Consider the following 21833-nt stretch of genomic DNA (forward strand, 5'->3'; position numbering starts at 1 on the left):
CTCCTGATGAAGTGGAGGATTTGGCCAATTAGCTGTGAATGCATCATCAAACGATGGTGAGTTTGCCCTGCTGACATATTTTACATCTACAATACTTTTAAAACTGTATTTGAGTTCATGTTTAATCACTTTTTAATAGGAAGAAAAACAAAGAGAGCTCATCCAAAAAACTTCCCATTTTCTTGTGAGGGTACACACAAGAAATTGACTTGTGTTTATGCACATTCATTTGGATGTAGCTTTAGCAACGTTAGCAGTTAGGCACAGTTTGCTTTCCTTGGTTTTCTGGCCTCAGACACAATAGGTAAAAAGTTAAACAATTAGCAACATTTACCAAATGCCTGGAAGTGAGTCCCTAATTGTTGAAAAAGAGACGGGAGTGGTGACAGCAAGGTGGGCTAGTAATATATGATAGTAATCATAAAAAGCATTTCAGGGGTTTCAAAATGACATTATCTGAAAGAAAATTAGAAATTGAATGAAACAATAAAAATATGTTTGTTATATATGCAGTTTGGGCGAACACTGACCCCTACTGTTCATAGCTCAGTATTGATAGCCCTTCTGATGACTCCATACACATGATGTGGCCCTCAGCCTTAAAAGGCTGGTGACCCCTGCTGTAGGGAATGATCTGATTACTACATTAATAATAATAATACCAATTAATAGTAGAAGTAGAATCATGACCACATTTAAGAGACAATGAGCTTTTTCCAAAGTTTTCAAGATAAAGTGAAGTGTTGAAGCTTATGGAAACCTTAATTTAGCCGTTGCCTGTTCCTGTTTCAGCTTAAAATTTCTACCATGAATTAGTTTTGTTAGATCTGATTTTACTCTTTCTAGGAAGAAGTATTCCCAAGGATTATTGGTAATAAAGTTTTGTTCCTTATGTGACTCTACTAAATATGTTATTAAACTTATTAAGCCATGAACAGCTACTGTTTACCAATGATGTGGACATGTTGAGCATTCACTACTTGCACTATTGTAAGCTGTATATCATTTCCACCACTTAGAGCACATTTGGTGTCCTTGTGTGCAAAAGTATGTATTCCCATTCAAACCTCACCACGAAAGTTATTAAATTAAACATACTGACATTTCAAACCCATTTGCATATATTAATATCTGCAATATGTCCTAAATCAGAGTACTTGTGTAGTTTTACATGCCCTGCCTCATTTCTTTTTGGGAGTTGGTTTAGAATCAGCTTTGGATGCTGGGAGGCCGTTCTCAGTGTTGTCAATCCCTGACGAGGACACAAGGCACTCTTTACTGCGAGAGGAAAGCAGAAAAAACGAGGTGGTATTAGATTTGCAGGATCACAACAGCCCAAAGGCAAACTTTTATCTTTAAGAGAATGACTTAAACAAAGCATGCATAGAGCTTCAACCGAAGCGTCACCAAGCAGCTGCAGCAGCAGTGGTGGTATGTGATGAAATAAAATGAAACATTTTCACTGTCTTTAGAGTACCAGGGACTTAAAACTTACTTTTTCTCCTCAAGTTTGGCAAGAACAAAGAGAGTTAAGTTCTTGAGTAACATGAAGGCCATCAGGAACGCGATGGCTCCCCCTACAGCCGAGGCTATAAGAATGGTCAGCGTGTTGTCCACCACCCTCACTATGGAGATTTAACAAACGGGGAGGAAAATCATTCACATTTAAACATATTATTATATGAGTTTTATAACAAAGACATGCTTAGAAAATCATGGAGTTGAATCCTTCAGATGATGCATTATTTTACACACTTTTATAGTTAATGAACACCTGCTTAAAATTACAAAAAAAAAAAAAATCATTTTCATCTCTGGTCTGATGAAATTCATCATTCTACATTCAACTGTCCACTTAGATGTGGCCCAGTTTGTTTTTACCTTTAAACGATGCATGTTCTGGTTTACTTTTTACCTGCATATCACTGGAGCATCAAGAAAGACTGTTTTATCTTTAAAATGGGCCAGTTTGTATTTTATTGTTTTATTTACAGGTAACAATTATGCAAATGCAGCTGTTGGATTTTTTTTTTTAATTTTTTTTTTTATTATTTTTTCAGAATTTACACTTTGTTTCTCTAAGTGGATAACAGCCACTTACCAATAGAGTACATGTTGATGGGAAATGTGTCGTTAACAGAAAAGTTCCTTTTGTGGCAAAGGGTAGTTTCTGTTTCACTTACTCACTAAGGACGTTCTCAGCATTAGACAGGAAGTGAGTAAAGTTAGTTTAAAAGCTGGAATACCCCAGAGATCAGGCCTCTTTTGGTGCATGCATGGTGTATCAGTCTGTGATAGCCTCAGCACTGATTTCTGTACTATTTTCCTTACCTTGTTTAATCAAAGTGAGCCAATAAATTTCTTTTTTCTTATTTTGTTTCTTTATTAATCTGCTGTAGCAAACCGCTACACTTTAAATCAGCTGAAAGTGTTTTGGACTTACACTCGTCCACCACAATTAGGTGGAATATCGCACTGTGGTTCTTGTTCTTCTCTTTTGGATTCTTCCCAAAACATGTGTAATAGCCTCCATCCTCGAAAGTGATGTTCCATATTAAGATGGAGATGTTATTTTTGTTGTTCTTTCCTATAAACTCCACTCTTTCTTTGTGAATTTGCACATCTGGTACCACGTCCTCTGTTGGTATCACAGCTTCACAAACCTAATGAGTTCAGAGAGAAGGCAGCTGTATAAAAAGCATAACCGAAAGCTGCGTGGAAATGTTTCAAAGGACCAAATGGTTTTACTTTTTGCATTGTGCCATTGTCGTTGTACTGCCAGTTGAAGTAGAGGTCCTGGATGCCGATACAGCTGGCGTAAGTGCAAGGCAGCATGACTGTGCTGCCGTTTACCGCTTGCAAGAAAGGGATTTTCCCCACGGACATTTCCAGGCCTTGAGCAGACCAAACACCTGGGAGAGCAATAAAAACGACAAAATTGAGAGAGATACACATGACAGAATGTTAGATCTTTGGTTTTCAATAACAAAACTATCTACTATATTTCTAAGTAAAAATCAAAAGGATATTTTGGATTGTAGCAACTCACAATTTCTGAAAAAAACAAACCTTGTTTTGGACAATCCCTGTTTGAATGTCATTGATTGGATCAATATAAAAGGAGGTTTTTGATCAATGTTCACCTATTTCCAAGGTTTATAAGGGATAAATATCTGAAGACTGTGAGAACTGAGAACTGAAGCAATACATGTAGAACAGAAAATATTAATTTTCATAACAGACTGAAGCATTGCATTATAAGTTAAAGACACAAAGTCACAAAGATTTATATAAAACAATTACAATAAGATATAAAACATACAACAAAAGAAACATCATGACATAAAAGCAAAGCAGAACAGAAGAGTTTTTAATTGACTTCAAATAATGTAATAGCATAAATAAAAAACTAATGCTGCTTCGCTTTAAAGTTGTGTGGAGCTACAGTATATTTGGGCCATAGAGTTTGTTCAAAAACTTTTTCATAAAACTTGGAACGTTTTTTTTTTTCTGGGTAAGGTCCAATACTGCCATCAACTAATTAGAAATATAACAGCTTTAAAACAGGTGCTATATATCTGCACTCGTAAAAGTGGGATTTATTTTTGCCAAGTTGTGATTTGTACCTGTATTTTTTTCAAAGTTTTAACTTTGTAACTTGTATTTTTTTTTTTACTTCCAACCTTATATTCTGACAAATGGAACATTTAATGTCAAGTGGAAGTAGGAGCTGACCACACTAATCTACGCAGCTTAAATTCAGGTATCTTTATTGACTTTTATTTACAAATGTATACTCCTTTGCACATGCTTTTATTGACAGTTATCCTAGCTCATACAATATTTGGTCAGTTTACATTTCCCGGCCTTTAAACAATCGATTTGTTTGTTTTTTGGGTTTTTTTTGCACTTTATTTACATTACTTTGTTTTAATTTAAAATGTAATCAGCATTTTCTTTATTTTTGTTCTTTTTTATAATCCCATTCTCTGCTCTTACTGGCTGTTTCACATTACAGGTCACTGAAATGTACTGTTGTGTAGAAATGTTGGATATTAGTTAGAGACAAAAACATTTTTTTTGTGCTGAGCAATGCTTAAAAGAGTTTCAGAACTCCTTCTTTTCCTACATCCACTATAACATCCATAAACTTAAAGCCTCAGTAACTCAACACCATTGTGTCCTTGCAGTGACATTACTGTCAAAAACAAAGCACTGAATCTGCTTGTGCTGGAGAGGGGTAACTCTACACTGCAGATGAAGGTCAGGCGACTCCAGGAAGTAGCAGTGTTGCCTTCACAAAAAAATAAATATGGTAAAATAAAAAAAGACACCAAAGACGAAGAAAGGTGATTTTTTTTCTTCGACCTTCTGTTATTTCAACACGTTCCACCTCAACATTTAGCTCTCAGTGGTTAACTTTCAGTAGAGGACGGACGGAAGGTATGAGCAGTGATAAGACCAACAGAGCAGCCATAACACCCTCTGCACTGTTCCCAAGGTTCCTGTAATTCTCCTCTATGTTTTGTGTCTCCATGTTACACAAACAGCACAGCCAAGGTTACCAGCAGGCAAACACTGCAGCATTTAGGAAAGGAGCTTAGCCAAGGCAGCCAAGGAGCTGGCTGAGCAAACCTCAAGATGTGACAGGACTCCTGGACCCCGCCTCAGAAGGAATGAAACAGGAGATATTCCTTTGGAAAACATTAATCGTTCTGTAATCACCATCTTCGAACGAAGATATGTTCAGGGTATTTGTATTTCAAATTTGTACGAAAAGGAAACATTTCCAACACTTCCTTTATTCAAATATCAGCCAAAAAGCAGGAAACCCTCAGGGTTGGTCCAAACAGCCCTGCTCCAGAGCAGGGTTTTTAGACTAATTGGTCATAATTCTACTCCAGGTATCGGGTTCTGCGCTTACTGAAATGGTAAAGTCAGGAAATATACCCCAAAACTTACTCTGAGTTACCACCCTGTTCATGAAATGGGGGCCTGATACCAGTGGCTACTTTTCTCAAAACATTTTCATGTCTTTAGGTTGGGTCAAGATGCATTAGTTCTTCCTTTCACCTCTCAGGCTGAGTTGGGCTGGTGATGTGGAGCTCATGTGTCAAACATGCAGAGTTAGTTGCAGTTTCTTTGGATTAATCAACAAAGTTGCTCCAATAACCTTTTCACTTAACAAACCAAATTTTGGATTAAAATCTACAGTTTGTTGTCATTGAGGTTATTTCTGCCTGATATAAACGTTTTTATATGGAATAAAGCTATGAAGAGGGAAGTTATAGAACAGTTATATCTCATTTTATTTCATTTTTCAAAGAAGGTAGAAGGTGCACTGTAGCTCTTTTAATCTGAAATTCACTTCATTTAGCTGCCAGGAAAGGAGTTTAGTTTACATATAGGCCAGAAACTAGGGCAACACTGTTCTGCTTTTCTCTCTTTATTTAAAAAGACAAAACTGAAATGAAATGGAATCGGAAATAAATAATCATTGTGAGTTTTGTTATATCTGTAAATGTGAATCAACACACAAAGGCAACAGCACTGTCCTTCAGGCATTTATTGTCTGCAAAGACAGCCAGTCATCTCACTGAACAAATCTAAAGAGGAGGGACAACAACAAAAAGCTCATACTGTAGTAGTAGTACTATCAGTAATAGTATCCTTTGTTAAACAATATACATTTTCAATGTTTTTGTTTTAAGGACATTTTTAAAATAGCTGACAGCAGGCCTCATTTCTCAAAGCAGGCTTATTGGTAATCCAGTTCAGTTCTAGGATAAATTCCTTTATACCCCGGTTTTTCCATTTCAGACAGCTAGGAAGCCATTACCTTGAGTAAGATGACAAACAACTCTGAAAAAACCCTTAAAGTCACAACATGGACTTTGTGACCTAAAGAGTTGGCACATATTAGTTATTTTAAATGATTCCTCAGGCCACTATACAGCGCTTGACACTATCAATGCTACCAATGGGGCTTCCCTCTTAAAATAATGAGTGTGTAAGTTGGGAGAAGATGCACCGTCGTTGACCAGGTTATGTGACCTGGAAGAACGTATTGCCACAGGCTTTTATATCGTCATGGAGCTAAGGCTTTTGCTTTACTATTTTTTTTCGCCTGCTTGACTACTGAGGCAAGGAAACAGTTTAAACCTTCTGAGGAGGCCAAAAAGAGAAAACGGGAAAGGGATTGCATGTGAGGAAAAACAAGAGACCAACATGGAGAGGAGTTTGTTCCTTGGAGCAGGCTGAAAGAAGTAACCAATTCTCTTTTCTCAATTCTATTATTAGGCTGGTAAGTTAAAACTTTGTATACAGTCAAATATCTTTATTTTTGATGTTTATTAGAAGCAAAATACAGGCAGACAAAGCTAGCAGGCTACAAACAAAAGCTACCAGAACCCCACAGCCTAAATGTATAAATCTCAGACATTCCGCAAAAAAGACAGATTCCTAATTTCATAAAAGAAAACCAGTAGAACAAAGCAGTGGTAATTTGTATGCCCATGATTCTGCTTCGCTGATTTTTTTTTCTATGTAATTTGCAGGGTGACTGTTTTTACTTGCATAGACATGAAACCTCAGATGTGAAAGTTACACGTCTTACACCCCCATTAGCCAATAGTTACACGGTGTGCTTTTAATACCCAATTGAAACAGCTGCTTCTTCAAATGTGTGCGTTTTAGTGCACAGATCTTTTTTGCACCTGGGCAATAAAAATAGCTCCTGTACTGGTTTGTATCTGCAAAATAAAGTTCACTTATCATGTCATGATGGCATTTAATCCAATATACTATCTGCAAATCCTGGAAATATGAATGTACGGTAGGTGGTTATTCTAGTAAATAATGGTCCAGGGGAGATTTTTAGCAATATTCCAGCTGCAAATAGTAAGTTTAAGGACATATTTAAGAAAACATAATTTCAAAGGTATGTGTATAAAGCGTATAAATGTTTCTCTCATGGTCAGATGACCTTGATTTTTTTTTTCTCAATGGGCTTTTGTATTGAGCAAATAAAAAACTCTTTGCCGGTTTTTTTTATGTTTTGCATTTAATTATTTAAGATGATCAAAAAACAAAATACTAGTGAAAGACAACAAAAGCATTGCATGCAGTTTTTAAATATAAGTTTTCATTATGAAGGGGGAAAAAAATCCAAACCTAAATGGCTCAGTGTGATTCTATTTTCTCTAGCTACACCCGGCCTGAAGTTAACTAAAACATCCTCTAAAGCCGGAAATCATGCTGAGATTAAAAGAAATTCAAAAACAACCCTTAATGTTGAACGTAATTACAGTAAATCACTTTGTAAAATTTCTTTGAACTGAAATGTGTCGAGTTACTGTAACATGCTTGTTTATTAAGTACATTTAACTCAAAACTTTGGTTTAACAGAAATATTTTAGCGTCCCAATTAAGTATAACTTAATTCACCACACAAAAAACATCTGAACCAATAAAGAAGTAGGCCTACATGTGCAGTTTTTGTAAATACGATCCCATTGGCCGGCTAGTTTTCAATGGGAGTGGCTAATGGGTACAGCTTAATTTTGCTGGGTAGCAAGTTTTTGTTTGTTTCAGAGAAATGGCGTTTCTGGCTCTTAAATTATTAATATCAGTGATCTCCTAATTTGGCTAATATGAAGGTTTATTCATTTAATACTTTATTTTGCATTTAGTGTTTTTTATCTGAATACATACACTTGCCTAATTTTATGTATTTGTTATGTTGCCATGGGGGCATTCTTATTTTTTGTATCATTTAAATAAAACTTTTAACTTTTACCTAACACAAAAACTAATGAATAAATTGCTGCAAACAAATCCACCAGAAAAATCATTTAAACCTAAATAAAACGTAATAAAAAAAGTAATTTCTGAGGCAGCTGGGTACCTCAAAATGTTTGAATTCTGGTTAAGTATTCTGGTTTACAGTATAATTTAGATCATTTATTGGACTGGAAATGGGTGTAAAGCTATTTCTAAACCTTTTGATTCCATAAACTATGGAGGACCAGGAGAGCCAGTGGGAAAAAAAACAACTATTACAAATTAAACATTTAAATCATACATTTATGAATCCTAATTAAACTGTTTGATTATAGTAAATTTTATATAGAATCATTAAAGAGGAATTGTAAATTGTATTTTTCAGTCTATTATATAATATTGCAACAGCTTGTTTATTTTTGTTAACTGAAACTAACAAAATGAAAAAACTGGAATAAAAAAAAAGAATTCTGTTACTGAATTAAAAGTAAAAACTACACCTTGCTAAAAAGCCGAAACTAACTGAGTCAGGAATTAAAGTTTACAAAGCTAATGTGCTTAGTTTTCGTTTGTGTCTGTGTATCATAATGCATTAATATATATTTTTTATTTTTTTTTATTATGCCAGTATATGGCAGTTACAGCAGTCAGGTCATTTTTCACCTGGGATTTTATTTCTATTCTTCTGCCCCTGACATATCATATTACATACTAGAGACTATAACTGAAACTAATAAAAAAACAAAATGAAACTAAGCATCTTCAAATAATAGAAACTAAATTAGTCAGCATAGGATAGAAAGGAAAAACAGTTCAACTTTTTTTTTGGATAAAGAATGAAAACTTCAAAACTGTTTAAACCTCGCTTATTAACTGTTTAGCTACAGCCCTTTAACAGTTTAGTTTAAATGTATTAATGGCTTAGCCTCATCTTATCAACCATTTTATTTTAGCTTAACCAGTTTAGTAAATAGCCCTTTAGAAACAGCTTATGAAAAGTTTATTAAAAAGGGTCACAAAAAGCTAAAAAAGAAAGGATGACGATAATGTGCAGGGAACAATTAATAGGCTGCAACCAAATATGTTGTTGTTTATACATGGAAATATGAAATGGAAACCAGAAATGCTATAACATCAAGGACTGGAAACTTCAAGGTAAAAAAAATATATGAAAATGAAAAAAGAAATGACCTTTTTAAATGTTTGATAAGGGAAGGTATTAACCAGATTACATACATTTATATACAACTCCTCTATGATAGTTTACCCTAAAATGTGCAATTACACATCGCTTTTCAAAAAGGATTTTTTTATTATAAGATAACATTTTTAAATTTTAAATGAATAGATCCTTTTCATTGACTTTTTTGGTCTTCCATAGTTAACCAGAGTAAGAACTATTATCAATGAATGGGGAAAACATGGAACAGTGGTGGTCCCCCACAAGAGACCAGGACACAGGGAAGACTCCTCAGAAAGGGCACAAAGGAGCAGCAACAACATGTAAAGACCTGCAGGCCTCAGTTATGGTCAGAGTTTATGCCTCCATCATCAAAAAGACACTGGCCATAAATGAGCTGTATGGCAGAGATCCAAGACCAGAAGTAGAAAAAAGATTAAGAACAGAGAAGGAATAAAATATTCTGCAGACTGGCGAGTCAAAAGCTGAAGATTATGGAAAGTTTTTCTCATAATAACACCAGGTTTCAGACAAACAACATTGTTCCAACAGCATATAAGTAAAGTGGAGGTAATATGATGTTCAGGGCCCCGTTGCTGTTTCAGAAAGGCTGTGATAAATAGACCAATGAATTCAGCTGTTCACCAAAACATCCTCTGCTGGTGACCACGGCAGGAAAACAACCCAAAACACCAGCAAGTCTCACTCTGAGTGGAAAAAGTGGATTGTACTCATTACTCTATGAGTAAAAATCTGGAAAAGGGAAAACACTTTTTCACATCACTGTACAGTTAGGAGAATTCTGGGACACACACAGAAAAGAAATAACCAGAGAAGTATCACATAACATAGAAAGAGGAGATAATATAATGAAGACAGACTTTACCAAGCAGCAAAGTGAAGGCTGCGTATGGGGAGCCAAGCTTGGAGGGTTCAACCCCAATCCACCGTACCTCCATGGCAGCTGGCTTTGTCTGAGACAAAGATCCAGCCCTGGCTCTTTTTGATTCTGAAATTCCCTTCAGACAAACTCTGCTTTCCAGATGTGAGGGTAAAATCTGGAGTCCCAAACAAAAAGCTGCTGTAGATCGAAAGTCTCTCTAACACCTACAGATGCACTCATGGAGGAAATGCTGTAGATCAGGCAGAGGGCAGAAGATAAAGAGGAGAAACAGCAGAAAAAAGTGGGGAAAAAAGGAAAAAATATTTCAGTGCGATGTTAAAACTTTTCCATAATGTACAAAAAAAGAAAAAAAATAGAAAGTCTTAAAGTAACAGCTCCTTTCTGTTCTCTAAAGTAAAACAGCAGAGTCTGTGCCTACCTGCTCCTGTGGCCGGCCGGCTGGCTTCACAGCTGAGTCAGTGTGGGACGGGACGGAAGCACAGCGGCAAACTCTCACTGCGCAGAGTCAGGGTTCACACAAGGAGAAACTGCCAGCCAGCACTTTCACTGCAGAGACAGCCACATTGCAGTGCCAGCCAGGAGGGGAGACAATCAAGGAGGAGAGACCTAGGGGGGGTGGGGGTTTCAGCAGTGCAGACAGACAGGAGGGATACGGGGTTCCATCCCTGTGCAGGACCTCAGCAAGTTGCATCTATCCCAGCATCTTCCCTTTAGATGCTTATGTTTTTTTTTGCTTGTCATCTCTTGCTGGCTGCATGCCATCCCCACTTGTCTGGTTCCCCATTCTTCAAACTGCCCCAGTTTCCCCACCCAACTCTCTCCCATTGCCTTACCTTCTATTGTCAGATTTGGGGGGGGCAGCCTTTGCTGAGTGCTTTGAATAACAGGTAAAAGTCTGCAGTGCTGCTCGGAGAGGAGGGTGTGTGGTTCAGCTTCAGTGTTGTGTCCGGGACGCACCCCAATTCATACACTTGTACTTTCATTCTTACTTCAGCATGAGAAATACAGCAGGAGGGTCAAAAATGTAGATAGTTTTCTCCCTTTTTTTCTGAAAAAACACTTTTATGTTTATAATCAGCATTTCCAGCATTACTCGGCAGATTCAGTGGATGACAGGACAGCTTTTTCTTTGCTCCATGGTAAATTCCTCATGATTCTAGCTACAAACCTCTGAGTATCTTTTGATTGGCAACATTATCACTGTGCACCTTGATTAAAACAAAATTCTGATTGGCTGGTAAAAATATTAGGAGAAAAGATAAGTTTCTGGAAACAAGTGATGTGAAAAGGGGAAATTGATGATCTGGACACAGTGGCAGAGCTAGAAAATTTTTCATGGGGTAAGGGACAAAGGAGGCTCAAAATGTCCAGGCAGAGAGGCAGTGCTGGACTACTTTGAAAGATGCAGGCAAAACTTTCAATTAACATTATGAGGTGAGATAACAGTCAAAAATACATTAATAGATGTCTGACTGTGTAAAGGCAAGTCACTTATGTAAATAAATGTAGGATTTAATTTTGTTTCGTGATTTCATGTCAAAGCAACATATGCTCTTCATCTGTTGAAAACATGTATTAATACCAGTTAGAAAGTTAGAGCTTCAAAACATTATAAGGGCAAATAACACAATTGTAAAAACAGACCACAAACGAACTAAAACAAATCCCAAATATATCAGTACAAATAGCAAATTCAGGAATTATTGATTACAATTTCTAATGTTGAATTCTGGTTCCCTAACCTTCTCAGTGTTTTGGGGACAAACTTTGAGTTTCTGAAGAAGGTGGTTGGCGAATGACATCACTGTTGAACCTCTGAGGATTTCTGAATCCATCCAGGTTGGTTAGGAGGAATCCTGCTTTGACAGTTACTCATTGGTCCAGGGGGAACACACAGGGTCAGATCCATGAAAGCATCATGATCAAAGAGGACAAACTAGAGTACAGAATCCAAGAGCCGATCCGGAGTCAAAGCCAGCTGATCCGAGACCCAGAGCAAATTCAGGGGAGAATCCCGAAATAAGGTTGGGGCACAGAAAACAGGTCAGGGATCCTAAAAAGGACACCATGACAGGTCTGATAGGGATCAAGCAAGCTCAGAAAATCAAGAAGTAGAATCAGGTCATAATCAGGCAGACAAGTAACATTAATGCTGGATTAAATTCACCAATGGCTTGTAATAATCTGGAACTAGTGACTGGTCTGAGAGCTGGTTATATAATCAATAGAGCAGGTGGATCTGATGAAGGCTGACTGGGAACAGGGTGGAGCTGACAGGTGTGTTGAATGATGAATTAAACCAGCACTGGTGCCGAGAATCATGACATTTACCCATACAAATTAAAAATTAGCAAATACATATCCCAAATACAAAATATGAGGCCAGGAAATATGGAGATAGTAGATGAGAAGAGAACAGGAGAGAATTTACTGGTGCATGAAAAGCAAAAGAGCAAAAAGGAGCATGGACTGGTGATATGTTGGCATTTAATCTACCCTGATACAACGTTCAAAATGCACATGTAGAGTAGTTCACATGCACGTGTCTTAAATAAAATTGCTTTTATGAGTTGTTATTTGCACCTCTGGCAAATATTATAGTATCTGAATATTATCTTGACTACATGGTATCTGCCTATCAGGTATAGGGCAAAGATATGTTGTTCCTGTTGTCATATATTTACTTCCTAAATTACCTGATTTTCTGTCTTATATTTGAATCTATGTTACTCTGACTTTTCTATATCTGCTGTGCTGATGGATGGATGGATGGATGGATGGATGGATGGATGGATGATAATATTTAAACAAACAAAAACAATACAGGAATGTGCCTCTCCTATTACATAAGCTTAATCAAAATAATCAACTAATAGTGTTTATTAGTGCCATCTGATCATTCAGTCTTCTCTGTCTTCTTCCCTCTTGATCTTCCTTTCTTTCTAGCCGACTTCTGCCTGCCTTAACTCTTCTAAGTAGATTTTACTTTCTTCACTTCAACTGATCTTTCCATCAGTGTTCATAATTTCCTCTACTCTCATTCAATCTTCTTTCTATCAGTCTTCTAATCTTCTTCTTCTCCTCTTCTATCAATTTAACACTAATTTAAAACATGGACGTAATACAATCAAAATCCCTTCCAAACACATATGATCTCATCATACATATGATTATTGTGAGGATGTGATTATTATTATTGTTACTGTTGTTGTTGTCTCACCTGATTAAACACTAAAAAGGCTTATCACTACAAAATTCAGCTACAAATACAAACGACCTAATAAATGAACATTAAACAGGTGGTTATCTCTTCCTCCATCATTCTCAGATCATGCAGATCTTGTCTTGTTCAGTTTTCATTTTACTGCCTCATATTTTTTATAATGCAGAACTTTAATATACCAAATATGAGTGGGAGAAAAGTAGACCTAAGCCTGGAAGTCTATGCTCATATCACAACCATAAAACGGTAAAACTACTTATAACTCTACTTACAATAACAAAATATCTGAAAAAATAAAATAAAAATTACCGATCAGCTCTAAAAACATCTTCAGATGAACCCTTGTTAATCCTTGGAGAACCACTGAACCAGATTAGCACCTTGCAAGGAGTTTTCGATCATTCTGTTCATTCTGAGCCTATTTCATCATACCAGCTGCAGCCAATGGTCTGTCCTAATTTTTGGTGATAAGCTTGGATTATGTTACATTTTTGGTCCTCATCTTTAGAAAAACAAAACACATCGAAGCCCAATTTTTTTATTAACCTGGGCACGGACCAAACATCTACTGCAATGATCAGCCCATATCAAATAAACCGATTAACACACTCACCATAACACAGGGCAGCTGCAACCAGTTCCTCGTCTTTTTTAAAAGTGACGTACTCTGCTTTTCATCTATACGTTAACAGCTGCCAATCAACTAGCTAACAGCTGAGTCTGTGCGCCAACATGCTCACGCATTCTTGGTGCCATAATAACAGTCTACACACAACATTTTCCACCCCTCATTAATAAAAACGTAAAATCTGGGATATTTCCGGGGACAGCTTTAGCCGGGGACAGGTGGTGTAAAATGGGGGCTGCCCCTGGAAATAGGGAACGTCTGTTACTGTATACTTCTCTGGCCTCAGATCTTAATAAGAAGCATAAAAATAATCTGAGACTTTTTGTGTCACTTTGTTAAATGGCGGAGCTCAGTCTGTCTTAGAACGCAGTCCTTCAAGACTGTGAAAGATTGTTTTCTACCTTACACTCCTTTAGATTGCCACTGAAATTTGATATAATATAATAACATGAGTAATAATATGCAGGGACTCAAAAAGAGATCTGATTCTGAAGAAAGAGTTTCTCTGACTGGCATTGCCATATGATGACGTCATAAGAAGGGACGGGGCACCCAGCAGATCTGGTACCTACAGAGGCTCTGGAGCTGCAGGTTTTAGACCAACACCCTGGTCTGGCAGATAAAAACTGTAATCCTTTTTCAATATGGCAGAAGCTAAAAGTACAACAGCTTTATTTAAATCACTATTAACACACAAAAAAGTTAAACAAATGTAAACAGAAAAAAATGCATCTGAAACTAGTTCATTTAACAAAGAAGATTGGTAAACATAATCGTCTGAGAAATGAAATTATGAATTGTTCAATCATTTCAATATAAAAAACTGATCTAGTAATCTGTATTCAGTACAGGGACCGTAAGATGAGCCAAGGCCCCCATTGGCCACTGTCTCTAACCGCCCATGATAAGATATTAAACCTTCTGGATGGCTGAGAAACTTTTTTCTGTAACACCAGGAAAAGTTTTGCAGTGACCAGCCTGCAAAAAAGAATGATTTACTTTTTTTTTTTTTTTCTGTTTTAGAAAAACAGTGACTATTATGAGTCTATTTACACAGAGATTAGTAAAATACTCCCGTATTTCTAGCATTTATCTTAACTATTTTTTATTAATTGCATTTTTTTTTTTACTATGTCAGAACTGTTCATTTCATTTATAGCAGATCTGAATCATTTTGATCTATTTTAATCTATTAATACAATCACAACACAGAATGAAGGGATAAGAAACACATGAAGAAAACTTTCTAGACTACTTTCAATTTATCATAACTCTATGACATAATAGTTAAGGGAAGTAGACTGTTGTCAGATGCTACGTTAGCATTGGTCTAAGGCGGTTTGTTCAGGATGCGGACTCACCACCCTCCTCTGCACGCCCCTCCACTGGAGAATCAATGCAGCAGCAGTGGGAAGCTTTCCAAAACTGCAATAAAAAAAAGGTCTTTGCTGCAGAAAGACTGAGTGCTGCAGCAGACCAGTCGAAAGAAGCTGCTGCAACATGATGAGGGCGTCTGTTTGCAGTTATTAATAGGAGGTATTTTATGCATAGATACTGAGTTCATGTGTTCCATTTTATAATTCAGTGGTACCATGAAGATGCATCCTCAGCTTTATACAGAACATCGGTACCTCTGGGATTACTGCAGTGAGATATGTGCTGCCTGCAGCAGGAGACAAGGACACACATCTCAGGTGTTATTATACAGTTGTGACGTAACATTTTAAGACTCAGCTTCATATGTAGAGCACAAGTTAAGGAAGATTAACAATATGTGACTACCCGTCCCACACAAACACACACAGACTCATTCTGCTATACGTAGTGAGGACCGTGTGTTGACTCCCATGGACTTCCATTGATTTTTAGTCATTTTCAACCCTCTCTATGCCTCCTTTTGGTTGCTCTTACAGGGTTTTAGTTCGTGGGGCCTTCTAACAATAAGCCATTGTAAATCCTGGAATAAAATCAAGGCAAATCTGTAGAACTGCACAAACCAGCCTAACTGGTGAACATGATAGGAGCAGCACCATAGCTAGACTTAGAGAATACTGAGATCAAAGTGCAGGAAAAGTTATGTAGAAGAACACATATAAAGCATGTGTTATAATTTTATGTATCTTATGGTGAAATTGTAAAAAAAAAAAAAAAAAAAAAAAAAAGGAAACAACAAAGAAAAAAACTTTGGCTTTATTTTATGGAGAAAAAAAATCATTAGTCTGTCAGCTTTTCATAAATGCAACACATCTGAAACATGTCAATGGGCGGTAGTAACGCTAACTAAACTTACGGATGCTTTGCTGGACTTGAGTTTAGCTTTCAACACCATCATCCCACAGCATCTGATAGGAGAACTAGAACAGCTGGGCTTCAATACACACTGCCCCCACCATGGACTGTTCTCCAGCAGATTCCCAAACAGGTTTTTCCCCACCTCCATAAGACTGCTGAATACTGAAAAAATCTTTAAATCATGTCACAGACTCTGCATCAAACTAACCATATCAATGCTTTTTTTGCACCATGTTTTTTCTCCGACAATGTTTAAATTTGAGCAGTGCTACACTTTAAAGGTCAAATAGAAACGAGTGTGTCTAGAGCAGTTTTATTTTGTGTAATGAAAGATTATCCTTTCTTTTCTCTATGTGTCTGGTCTTAATCATGCTAAAAGTGCTCCAAGTAATAAAAATTTATGGAATTTTACAGTATGCTGGGCGCCTCTAGCGATCCCCAGCTGTGACATCAGTGAAGTCAAACGTTCTCTCACAGCATCATTTGGATTCAATATACCAAAGTTGCATTGGCTTATTTTCTCTGTTGTATAGCTTTAATAAAGTGCCTGATGGCAATAAAGCTGACTCAAAGCATTGTTTATTTTTTTTTTATGAAATGTTTTTTTTTTCACAAAACCATAGATAGTTGTACAGTTTAGTTTCATGATTGGTTTACGAATCTGACTCACATGCTGAGATAACCACTCAGAGAACAAGGCAAAAGTTTAACAGGTTTATTGAAGGCGTTGACAGGAGTTGGATCTGGAACTAAGTGAATTGGTGACCCGGAACGGGAAGTTCAGTGGTCAGTTCAGGTACCGTGGGAATCTTTGAAGCTCTGAGATTTTGCTAGGTGGGGATCTTTGAGGGGGGTCTTGTTAATCCCTGAATCCAGACTGTGTGGTAAATCCAGAGAAGGGTGCAGACATTGGAGGGTGGATAGGTTGACAAGCTCTGGACCCGAAGGAGTAAAAAAGGGGACTGTCACTCAGATTTCCGATGGGTATTTGAACAGAACATATGGAGGTTTTCCCCTGCTCAGTATAACTCGTTTTTTTCCTTCAAGTGGAGAGAAGTTCAAGGAGTCCAGTAACACAGGAAAGCTTCCTGTCGGTGAGCAAAGACAAAAACTCGTTAGACTCAGAGAAACAAAGCTAGGTTAGACTCAGCTTAACTCAGCTTGGTTAGAGTACCCAAAACTGGCAAACACTCTGGCGTCGAGGTAGTGACAGTCCACTGCTCTAATACTCCTCCAGATAATGATCCAACGAGCCGCAGGTGTGCAGGGAGGGACAGCGAAGACAGGGCACCTCCTGGTGGTGGAAAACAGAGACACACAAACAGGCCACACAAACTGGATTCCTAACAGTTTAGTATAGTCACAGCTCCAGATAGATTTTCATATCATTATGGTCCGGGATCCAGAACAACAAGAACCATGATAGATAACAGTCACAGCAGGCGGAGACCCACATCCGCTCCGAAGCCAGCCGGGGACGGAGCGACCGACTCGACCAAGTGACTGCAGTCGAGTAAAATCCCAGACGATTTTGAAATTCATGTCCTACCATAGTTTGGGCTAACTAAAACATGGTTAATGCTACACCCATCCACACGGCCTGATTTCCCACACCACGTATGATAAGAAATCTAACTATGCAGACAGCTCTGCGTTCGGAAACATAGTGGAAAAGTGACAGCTCTGCTACTGGCGAGAGTATATAAATATAAGAGACATCTTCTGATTTGGCCCATAAATACCACAACAATCAACAGATGTTGAAAGACACATTAATTACTGTCACTCTGAGATGAAGCAAAGAGGCTTTGAAAATTCAAAACAGCTTGAACCAAGTCTGGCCTGCTGTGGGAAAGTTAGTTGACTTGGTTACATGACATGTAATAAAACAGGAGTGGTGGACGGCTGGTATGTCACACTTCCACACCCAGTCTGGCGTTTTCACATTCTTTCAACCTGAAAAACAGACTCTCTGCCATAGTGGACTTATCTCTTTAATCAAAAGCTGCTCAAAATATACATTTAACATTTCAGGATTTTAATGAAACAGAAATTTTATTTCACTTTGTTTACAACACATTTTGAAATTAATACATTTCTGTGCATTGTCACCAGTCTGGGGACTGCTGGATATTGGATTTTGATCCAATATTGCTGCAAAGAACACGTTTTGTAAATAGAAAAAAAAATTAAAACCTAAAATAAAACTTTTAAAACCTTCCGATTTAAGAAAAAAGGTTTTACAAATGTTAAATTCTATTGGTTAAGGTTCATTGGCATTAATTTTTATTGGTTAAGGTTTGAACTTTTGTATTGGGCTTGAAGAAAAGAGTATAACATTTGTAAAACAAAATTTGAAAAAAATTGAAAATATAAAATGTGTAAAAAAAAAAAAAAGGAAAAAATACAATACAAAAAAAAATTTGAAACTTTAAAATTGAAAAAAAGTTATTTTATTTTATAGAACTTTGAAAAAAAGGAAAAAATTTAATTGGAAAAAAAATAAATGTGACAAGTTTTTTTTTTTTTTTTTCTTCAGAAGTTTAATTTCTGGATTGCAATTTTACTTTTCAATTTTTATTTACAAAACTTGCTATTTGCATGCAAGAATAGTGCAACAAAATCAACTCCAGGTATAAACAGATAAATGTTATCTGCACTCAGAAGGCAGTTGTAAATATGGAGCAAATAATAAAAAAGAAATGTCTCTCAATTCAATAAAAAAAAAAACAGAATCTGTAAAAAGGTTTAAAAAGCAGTGTCAACAACTTTTTAGCACTGCTTTAAAACAATAAAACACAAATATTAAACAAAATCAATAAAAAATACAACATTTAGAAAGATGAATTTTGAAAGAATGAGTGAATATAAAAAAAAAAAACACTATGAGAAGTCAAAGAAGATGTCATTGTGCTTCACTGTGAAGAATAAAGACCCTTAGCTTCTGGGATTTCCAAAAAGTTGCTAATATTTCTATTGCAGGAAGAGGCTGGAAGCTCAGGAGGAGAAACGAGAACAAGGCTTTTTGAATGTCTGTTTGGTCTTTAATGTTTGGCACAATAAATAATGTAGATTTAAAGAAAAAATGAAATAAAAAAGGGGAAACTGGTCAAAATGTTTTGGGTTGAGGCCGGATGGCGCTGGCTGCAAAAGGACAAACTGATGAAGATGTTTAAAAATAAATGATTTGTAAATGTGTTAGGAAGAAAGCATCTCTGGTTTCCCAGTGATTAACCGCTGCCTTTAGCTACCAACAGTGAGCTGAAACAGAGTTTGAAATATTTGCATGGCACCATTTTCTTTAAATGCATCATTCCTTTTACTAAAACAGGATTTTCTTTTTGTCTTCATCATCACCACCATCATCATCATCTTCGTCGTCGTCATCATCGTCACCATCTCCGGGATCATCCTCCTCCTCATCGCCCCCACTGCTCGGCTCAGACTCCTCATCATCTGAACTACCAACTTCCTTTTCCTTTTTCAGAACCGTCAGGTGAACTGCCTCTGCAGGTGAACTGTGGTAACCATGGTAACCACGGTCAAACAGAATCAGCCGCAGACACACAGAAAAACAAAAGTGAAAAAAAGTGAGACGGGGACAATCTGGGACGTCAGCTTACACAGGTACAGGGGTCAGTAAATGAGTATGACGGCGTTACCTTAGTTAACATATCTGTTGCCAAGGTAACAGAAAGGACAGATGCCAAAAAAAAAGGTTACCTTTTTGTCAATGCAAGCCCAAAGAACCAGTGCGCTCCCTGACAAAGAGGAGTTAAACCAGCTCACTGTTCTCCAGGGTGTGGATTTCAGAAACTCTTCACCTGAACTCAAAGATGGGAAAGTTTTGCGTAGCAACAGCTGTTAGTGCAGCGGTGTCATGCAGAGAAAAGAAAGGGGGAAACATTTTTTGCATTTTGTCCATTAAGCCTAAAAAGAAAAAAACCTCCTTCCTTCCAGCAGAAACCTTAATTCAATGCACTTCTTGTTGCCAAAAACAACCCAAAGGTAGAAAAGTCAAGAAAATGAGCAGTTTGATAAAAAGCTAATTTATGCATCAGAATCGCTCCGGTAAATGGAAATCCAGACCCACAATGAGTACAACAGGGGTCCATATTTACATCCCTTCAGCATTCTAAACTCTTAAAAACCATAAAAGTTTTTCATCAAATTACATTTTTTGAAAAGTAGAGTTGATAAAAATGTCCAGATTTTTCATTTAAAACAAAATATAATACTTAATACTACACTTCCATTACTACAGCGGCCTTGGTAGTATCTGAGAACTGGCTCTAGGGGAGAAAACATGACAGAAAAAATTGTCCTCTTCCAAGAAAATGGACCCAAGCAGCCAGACAGACTCCACAGCAGTCCCGACAGCAAAAAGATGACAAAAACTCTTGTTCTCTGGAGCCTCACCAAATAGTCGGCTCATTCTTGCTGCACTCCTCTTGATATTCAAAGTCATCTTCCCTTTGTTTCTTCCGGCAAACCTTCACAACAGCAAAGATGCCGAGGAGAACCAGGACAAGGCCGCAGCAACCCCCGACAATGGACAAAAAGAAGGTGGCGTCAGAGAGCGTCACTGGAAGGAGGAGCACAAACAGTGATTTGACTCGGTTGAAGGGGGGGGCAAACAGTGGTCAAATTCAGTTCGTATCGTGTCCTGGGTGTCTACTTTAACAGACAAACACTACATTTTCAAGGAACAGGATAATTGGTTTAAAATATATTTACAAAATTCAAAATGAGCACATTTTAAAAAAAGGATTTTTAATTTATATGTTTAAACTTTGTAAATGTATATTTAAAAATATACACGTTTTGTTAAATGTTATTTTTTTCCCCAAAAAAATTACTTTTTTTTTTTTCTCGAATTTTACTTTTCAAATTTTTCTTTTTCATGTTTAGTTTTATAAATTGCAATCTTTTGTTGCATGTCACAGATCATCCTCCTCACTTCTGGGGGCAGCAAAGAAGCATTTCTGTTGGTCTGCTGGACGTTAGCAACAACATCATTATAGGTCAACGTGACCGTTTGAGTTGGGCTGGAACTATAAAGTGTGTGATCTTTAAAACGCAAATAATGCAATCAATAAAATTCAATCTTAGAAAACCGATAAAAAACTAAAATTGGAAAATATAATCTATTGAAAAAGTCAAAAACAAATCATGGAAAACAGCAAAGTTACCATTTTTAACCCTTTTTTAAAAAAGTGTATTATTGGATTTTATTCAGAAAACATGTTCTTTGCTTGCAACAATTATGGATCACAGTTCACTCCATAGTGTTGGTCTATCAAAAAAAAAAACCCAAAGCACATTGAATACTAAAAGATTTTAAATGTGAAAATATATTGCTAAAATAAGGGATATGAATACTTTTACACGTCCTGTTTACAGTTTCAATGTAAACTAACAATCCATTGACGTCTCATAGCATGTCTCACCTTTGTTGACGACTCTGAGGACAGTTTGTCCACTACTGCCGTGGAAGTCTGGAGGGTTGGTCACATGACAGGTGTAGGTTCCATTAAAGTTGGGCTGCACATCGTTTAAGGTGATGGAAGCATCTTTTCTCCCTATATCTCCTGACCACACTGCGTGGCCTTTAAAGAGCCCCTCTTTTTGAGGATACGGAATCTCGTGGTAGTAAAGCACCTGAAAAACACACAGCCAATGGTAAATAAAGCACAAAAATTGAACCGAAAAAAAGGGGATAGCAAAATTCTTATACTGTTTATACTGAAACTGACAAAAAATAATACTTCCTTCAAATGATAAATCATTCATTTAGACTTAGACTTCGACTCAACTTTATATA

General features: G+C 36.9%; 2 protein-coding genes across 2 annotated transcripts in view; both read right to left on the reverse strand.

The window, feature by feature from the left end:
* Positions 1–265: 265 nt before the first annotated feature.
* Positions 266–10388, reverse strand: LOC107087884 (sodium channel subunit beta-4-like). Its single transcript, XM_015379706.1, has 6 exons — positions 10285–10388; positions 9849–10095; positions 2749–2912; positions 2444–2663; positions 1496–1625; positions 266–1278 (listed from the first exon to the last, which is right to left on the reverse strand). The coding sequence occupies exons 2-6, from the start codon at positions 9919–9921 to the stop codon at positions 1182–1184; spliced, it is 684 nt and encodes a 227-aa protein (XP_015235192.1). The 5' UTR covers positions 9922–10095; positions 10285–10388; the 3' UTR covers positions 266–1181.
* Positions 10389–18751: 8363 nt separating this feature from the next.
* LOC107087874 (myelin protein zero-like protein 2) overlaps positions 18752–21833 on the reverse strand; it is a 17921-nt gene continuing 14839 nt past the window's right edge. The window contains exons 3-5 of the mRNA XM_015379690.1: positions 21460–21670; positions 20429–20594; positions 18752–19527 (exon numbers count right to left, since the gene is read on the reverse strand). Coding sequence (XP_015235176.1) covers positions 19332–19527; positions 20429–20594; positions 21460–21670 — 573 coding nt within the window. The 3' untranslated portion in view covers positions 18752–19331. The remainder of the gene's footprint in view (positions 19528–20428; positions 20595–21459; positions 21671–21833) is intronic.

This window comes from Cyprinodon variegatus, unplaced genomic scaffold, assembly GCF_000732505.1.
Source record: "Cyprinodon variegatus isolate N-32 unplaced genomic scaffold, C_variegatus-1.0 Scaffold198, whole genome shotgun sequence".
In the NCBI taxonomy this organism is placed as follows: Eukaryota; Metazoa; Chordata; class Actinopteri; order Cyprinodontiformes; family Cyprinodontidae; genus Cyprinodon; species Cyprinodon variegatus.

Excerpts from the sequence above, each read along its gene's own strand:
- LOC107087884 (XM_015379706.1), bottom strand. The coding sequence starts at position 9,921 with ATGGAGGTACGGTGGATTGGGGTTGAACCCTCCAAGCTTGGCTCCCCA. Across the intron at positions 2,913-9,848 it reads AGCCTTCACTTTGCTGCTTG|GTGTTTGGTCTGCTCAAGGC; the intron begins GTAAAGTCTGTC and ends TTGCTCTCCCAG. Across the intron at positions 1,626-2,443 it reads CCTAATTGTGGTGGACGAGT|TGAGGGTGGTGGACAACACG; the intron begins GTAAGTCCAAAA and ends AAATCTCCATAG.